The 7,038-nt window shown below is 40.0% G+C and overlaps 1 protein-coding gene across 1 annotated transcript in view; it reads right to left on the reverse strand.

The window, feature by feature from the left end:
- Positions 1-6,647, reverse strand: part of TBC1D1 (TBC1 (tre-2/USP6, BUB2, cdc16) domain family, member 1) — a 121,605-nt gene extending 114,958 nt beyond the window's left edge. The window contains exons 1-4 of the mRNA XM_008581645.1: positions 6,427-6,647; positions 2,620-2,709; positions 694-798; positions 71-203 (exon numbers count right to left, since the gene is read on the reverse strand). Coding sequence (XP_008579867.1) covers positions 71-203; positions 694-798; positions 2,620-2,709; positions 6,427-6,615 — 517 coding nt within the window. The 5' untranslated portion in view covers positions 6,616-6,647. The remainder of the gene's footprint in view (positions 1-70; positions 204-693; positions 799-2,619; positions 2,710-6,426) is intronic.
- Positions 6,648-7,038: the final 391 nt, after the last annotated feature.

Consider the following 7,038-nt stretch of genomic DNA (forward strand, 5'->3'; position numbering starts at 1 on the left):
AGGCAGAATTTTTCAACAAATGTGCATCTCCAACTCCCACTTTGTTAACACTTGAAAGTGCCCAACTCACCCTCTATCTTTTCACAGAGCTTGTGCAGGCCCTGCAAGGGGCAGCCCTCACACAGCTGGGCTGGCGCTTTAGCTGTCTGCTGTACTGCAGCCACTGTGAAAGCCTGTTTCAGGGTCATCATAATTTCGTCAACCTAATCAAAGAGAAAAGCCAGCAAAAGCCAGTTTAAAATTAGCTGGGCTGATTTCTAGAAATATATGGAAAAGAGTATTTTAAGATTTTTCTGGACTATTCTTCATACGCTGACATAATAATTGTAATCTGAGAAATGCTACTAGATGCTCAAAGCTCTTCAAAGGGATAAGGTAAAATCTAAAAATACAAATTAAATACTGAGTGAAAAGCAAATTCCTCTGAACAAACTTCCAAAATGACATTTTTAAATGCTAGACTGAGGGTGAAACTCAGCAAGTTCTTCAAAAATAATAACAAATTTAAAAAGCTCACCCAAGTAAGTCTCAGGTGCATACTAGCTGGGTGCTAAATAGTCACAAAAGCATAATTAAAGCCAAATAATGATATGTCAATGAAACTATCTGGTTTTGCTAAGGATAGAAAAGTCAGTGAGGTTGAAATTCCTTGGAAAGAAGGTTTCAAAGTAAGAATTGCTCATCCTTTCTCACCAGAGCTTCATTTGTGCACTGAAACACGTAACAGACGAAATGAACACCGCCACCTCCAGAAGACTCCCGGCAGATAAACCCAAAGTGGTCCACATGTCTAATGCCCTGTTGAAGGCAGGGGAGAGAAGGGAACGTTGAATTGTACCCAGAAGAGGCACCAGCGCCAGAAATGCACCTTGATATTTACACAGCACAATTTCAAAGAGCACTTGAAAATCACTATTTTCTCACATACTTTAACATTTTTTAAATCTAAAAATCTGTCAAATATGTTGAAGATTAACATTGACCACTAAAATGTTACTTTTCCCTGACAACAATCAGAGAACTGAGATCTAAAAACTTAAATTTTAGTGCTCATTTTAGTAGTAAAAGGAAGCAGAGAAAAACTAACAGAAAAATTAGAGCTTTTCTTAGGGATTAAAGAATAAAAAACTACTTGAAAAATCAAAAGCAGACCAGAGACTGAAGAAGAAATACAACTGTATACACACACACACATACGTGCATGTATGCACACAAACACACACACAGACACAAAGTTTAGAAAAAAGATTTAAAATGTATTTGTACTCCTAAAATAACACATAGGAAAATACTAAAGTAAAAAATATACAGAATATTCTGGTATACAGAATGAGTTGAAAATTACATGCATATAGAGTAGAGAAGCTTTTAAACATAAGATAGTAAACCAAGCCTCTACTATAGTTTCCTAACAGGTCTTTTTAATAAATATTAATATGTAAACTTGTTTTGAAATCATCAGCTAACAAAGTCACCTTAATCAGATAAAACATCTTCCATAAATATTAATACATCAATGTCTTCTGAAAGTACAGCATGCAGATATGAGCACTGATAGCTTGAAGTTCAGGTAATCATATAAACTTGTAAACTGCACCCATTAGGAAATAATAAAACTATCACATGAAAACATAAACATTTAACATTAATGTTTCAACAGAAATAGCAGCAAACAAAGATAAAAATTCCGTGTATAATCTCACTTTGAAGCCAAATATTTTCCAATAAAAGAGCAATGACTGACATACTCTGGCATCTCAATCAATGTTCTCCAACAGCAAATTAAACATAAGCTAGAGTCCACATAGGGAAATATGATTTAGAAAAAACTTTTTCTTTGTAAATGTTTCCCTATTCAATCTGTAAAGAACATTCTTTATTTTCACATTTGCAGAAAAAAATTTTCCCTTTTGAAGACTTAAGGAGATCATGTTATAAATCAACAAACACTGAGATTTTCATTATATCTTATTAAACGGGAATGAAAAGTCAGAGTTTAAAAAAACAGCCAAACATAACTGTAAAGTGATCTCATATTTGTTAGGAAAATCCTAAGTAAAACTGACATAGCTCATAATTGATAGATTCCTTCAAAATCTCTTTATGAAACACACGGAAGATTATCAAGAAAAAAGTTTTCAAGTAAACACTGTATTCTTAGTAAAAGATCCCCAAAGATAAGCATTATTTATTATACTTTAAGAAAGAAGAAATACTCATGACAGATACCAAAAAAAGTTGTGAATTTTGGTAAAGCAGAAATACTTATCTATTAAAAGAGATGTATTTGTGTGTGTATGTGTAACATGCACACACAACATATACACCTGGAAATCATAATTGTAAAACATTCCTACCAATAATTGAAAAAAGGAAAGTAGACCTATTTTTTCCAGTAGGTTATTGTTGCTAAGAGCAAAATTCCTGATTTCAAAATTACATTTATAATTTGTCCTAATATACCAAAGCAAAGGAGAAAAATGTAAGATCACAAAACCGAGTACTGTACTTAGAAAACACACACCTTATAACCGTTAGCACTTCTGCTGTATGACAGATATTATAGGAACTTATCAAAAAACTGAACTGCAATGGAACGAATAACCCATCTCCATTTACCTGAGAGCAAAAGGATATCTCTTTAAAATTTTTCTCCAATGCTATCTTCTTGGTGTCAGGACTGATGAGGTAAACTTCAGATTGGCCAATCTTAAAAGACAAACAAAAAACGAAACTAGCTTTTCATGAAAGTTTAATTCAAACTTATTACACAAACTTTCTCATTTCATGACCTATGAAAATAAATAATAAAAGAAGCAAGCATCTATAAAATCCTAACTACATCACTGTAAAATATCACTTCAAGGGTTCTAATTTACCCTACAGATTTCAGGTAGCACAAGACAACTGTTAGCACATTCACCCACATACGACAGCAGTCTTCCGTGAGATGAGGGGACCAAATATCCAAAAGTCAGCAATAAGCCTCAGATCCCACATCCCCTTAATAAGTGAGGTTTCTACATAAGTTAATCTTCCAGAAAACAGAAGTTTCTCTTTTAAAACTTCCAAAACACTTTGTAATGATTATTTTTTACTGACATGTCTTTTTAACTTATTGTTAAAATAATCTACCATTTGTTGAGTACATATTATGTGTTAGACATTCACATATAAAACTTACCTGACTTTTTAAAAGTTAGAGCATTAGCATAAATTAACATTGTCTTATTGACCTAGGATATCATAATAGACCTAGGAGATGTCTGTGCTGCAATACCCATGCTGTTGGTTGTTCACACGCCCCCTGGCTGGCTGTGGAACCTGCCTCCCTGGATTCGGTGCCTCCAGACCACTAAATTTCTCAGGTTTCTGGGCGCGTTGTTTTCTATGACTTTACTTTCTCTTCGAGACCAAGAAGTCAGTGATCACATCCTGATGCTGTCATTGTAACTCACAATCCCACCTCCTCCTCTTTGGTTGTTCACACGCCCTCTGGCTGGCTGTGGAACCTGCCTCCCTGGATTCGGTGCCTCCAGACCACTAAATTTCTCAGGTTTCTGGGAGCGTTGTTTTCTATGACTTTACTTTCTCTTCGAGAGCAAGAAGTCAGTGATCACATCCTGATGCTGTCATTGTAACTCACAATCCCACCTCCTCCTCTAAACTCTTTACACTATGATGTGGAATACAAATCAGATACACAAGCTTGTTGGAAACTACAGTATAAGTCAAGAGCAATTATACTCTCAGTTGGGTAGCGCAAGAAACGTGCATTCTGTTTGGGGCATGGACTTTGCACTCAGAATAGTTTCTGCACACTTATTGTTTCTGAACTGTATTTCAGTCAGCAGAGATTGGCAGGTAGCCTTTTACTCTTGTCCTTCCATGGAGACCAAGTATGACCAAAAACAAATTCATTTTTAACGTGCAACATCTTTCTACCTTCAACTAGACTGTGTATCTGCCCAGAGTAGGAACCAACTATGAATGAGTATCTACTCTGGGTATGTTTAGTCTCTTTAGAGATCAATGTCTTTATGTACATAATGAAGATAATCCTTATTAATTTTTAAAATGAACTTCTGATAATCTCATAGTTGAGAAGCTCCAAAGCATTATTATTTGGTTGTGGCTGGGTTGCAAAGAGCAAATCAGAATTTAAAGTTGGGTGGAGCTCTTGAGATCCCTCTCCTTTCCCATCATATCTACTCAATAACTATGTCCCCTCCACATGACCTTCTGAGTGTGTCACATCTATCCACGTCTCTCCATCCCCACTGCTTTCACACTCCCAGCTCCACTACCTCTCACCTGGCCTATTGCAATGGTTTTTTAACTCCTGCCCTCCCCCAAGTATATCCTTGCTCTGTAGCCAAAGACATTTAATATTGTGTTTTAAACCTTTTGGTGACTATCCACTGCTTTTAGGACAAAAAATGAAATCCTGAATATGACCCATAAGGTCAGCCTAATGAAGCCCCTGCCTCCTGTCCCATCTCTACCCACCCTCCCTCCTTGCTTTCAGTGCACAGTCACCTGGCCTTCTTTCTCACTCAGCAAGTGTCTACCGAGCACCTTCCACAGACAAGGCCATGCTGGAGGCACTAGTAACAAGCAGTGAACAGATGAAAATTCATGCCCTCGTGAAGCCTATCTTCTTGGGTGCACATGGAACATAAAGTATTTTACTTGCTTATTTGTAATTACATCAAATGGTGATAAGTGCTATGGAGAAAAATTAAGCAAAGAAGTAGGATGGGAAGCTGCTATTGGCATCGCTGATAAGATTATTTCTCCATGTCACGTTAACATTTCAGAAGAGACTTAAAGGAAGTGAGGTGGCAAGGCTCATGACAACTGGGGGGTGCCTGCCAAGCAATGGAAGTGCACAGGCATCAGGGATTCTCCTGGGTACCATGCTCCACCCCTCACTGGGGCCTTCTCACCTGCTGCACTCTGAACCCACAAGACCCTTCCAGGTAGCCACACCAAAACCTCCGCTAGGTGAAAACCACTTTCTCAAAGAAGCCTTTCCTGATTCCCCAGTGCTCCCACAGCATCCTCTATTCCTCCTTCCCAGTATTTATCACAACTATAATTAGATAATTAATTGTGCAACCAGTGGCCTATTTCCCTTACTGAAATCTAAATTCCACATGGTCAGAGACCATGCCTGTCTTGCTCACTGCTGAGTTTCTAGCATTGTTGCAAGGGCCCTTACACACAGCAGTCACACAATAAGTACTTGTAAATAAATGCACTGAACTTTCTCAATGACACCAACAGAGTTTTGTTTTGTTTTGTTTTTTAAATGTAGATTACAGGGTAAAGCACAAGTCTGGCTGCCAGCATAACATTCTTTTCAGTATCCTAGATGAATGATGAAGAGAGGAAGAAATCAGTCCTATTTACCCTCCAGAACACCTCTTGATTAAAACCTGGTTACATGCACACAGCATTAACCTAAGCAGCCAGTTCCCTCACCTCTTGGCCATCTCACTGCCCTGAGTCAGGCACAAAAACAAGACATTACATTTAAGGTAATTGTGTTCTCTAAAGAATGTCAGTCAACATTAAGCCAAAGAGACAGAGAGAGGGCCAAGGAAAAAACAGATACTAGCTCACTTCCAGGAAGGCTCCAAGTCCCATCAGCTCAGACCCAGGGGACTCCCAGGGATGGCAAACCCATCCAGAAGAGCCCAGATTGGCATGAAACCCAAGAACCCCAGCCACCAGGGACAGCTCCCCGGTCCATTCCTATTCTGTCATTTGGCTCACTTTAGTCTAACAATTTTTTTTTCTGGAAAAAAGCAAGCAATTGGCCAAACTAATATTTCAGTCTGGGTATAAGTGTCGGTCCATTCCTATTCTGTCATTTGGCTCACTTTAGTCTAACAATTTTTTTTCTGGAAAAAAGCAAGCAATTGGCCAAACTAATATTTCAGTCTGGGTATAAGTGTCAAATACGTTATCCACAAACCCAATTAATCTGATTAACAAAGGGTAAATATTTTATAAATTAATGATACGAGAAAAGAGAATTTTCCAACTACAAGATTTTGTTGAAATATATCACTTGAAATTAATTATATTTTTTTTAATCCCTCTTTTGGCCTCTTTTACATATTTTAACTGTTCTTTCCACACTGAAAAGTTGTCTTCACAACCTTAGGGAGTGGGAGGGAGATAAAAATTACATAAGTATATAAGATGGAATCTCTTTCTGTGATTCCCTGATGATCTCACAGGCTTATGGCTACAGTAAGAATTTTATCCTGAGGAAAGAATTAATCCACATAAAAATATATGGAATCCCACATAAATACAAGTGCACTTTACTAAGAATCTTCGCTCGGTAAAGCTGATTTTATCGTCAACACTTATCTCGGACGGGGCTGAGCGCGAGGCTCCATCCTATTTTACCGTGAAGAGCATGGTTCGATTTTCCTCCATATCTGTCGGCTGCACAATGTTGTGTCCGCTCACGAGGTGGCTCTCGATGTCGGCTTCCTCAAAAGAGCTGAAGAAGCTGCTGCTTCGGAGGCCGGCGTCCTGGAACTCCTTCCTCCAGGCGCAGGAGCGCAGGCCGGGCTGGGACAAGGACTTGCGCATGGGCCTGCGCGCCACCTGCGCGCCCACCGGGGACAGCCCGCCCGCGGGGGCCGCCCCGGGTTCCGCTGTCCAGCTGCCGCTAACGTGATTGAACTTCTCGATGCACTCGTCTATCAGGGCTGGCGGGGCCTTCTTGTGGGCCACCGTGACCCGGCCGCAGAAGAGCACCTCGAACTTCTTGGCGAACGTGTCGTCGAACTCGGCGGGGCAGTGCAGCTCCTCCTGGCGGGCGATCTTCCCCGCCTGGCGGATGGAGCTGATGATCTCAGGCACCTGCAAGACAGGGAGGAGCGTTACCGGGATGGATCATACAGGGGCTGGTGCTCACACGTGGGCGCACCGTGCTGCCTTCACGGGCCTCCTGGATGGTGCGCCGTAGAGCGCTGGAGGGGCAGCCAGGGGGAGTCAGGGGCTGTGAATGCC

Source organism: Galeopterus variegatus, unplaced genomic scaffold, assembly GCF_000696425.1.
Source record: "Galeopterus variegatus unplaced genomic scaffold, G_variegatus-3.0.2 Scaffold2423, whole genome shotgun sequence".
In the NCBI taxonomy this organism is placed as follows: Eukaryota; Metazoa; Chordata; class Mammalia; order Dermoptera; family Cynocephalidae; genus Galeopterus; species Galeopterus variegatus.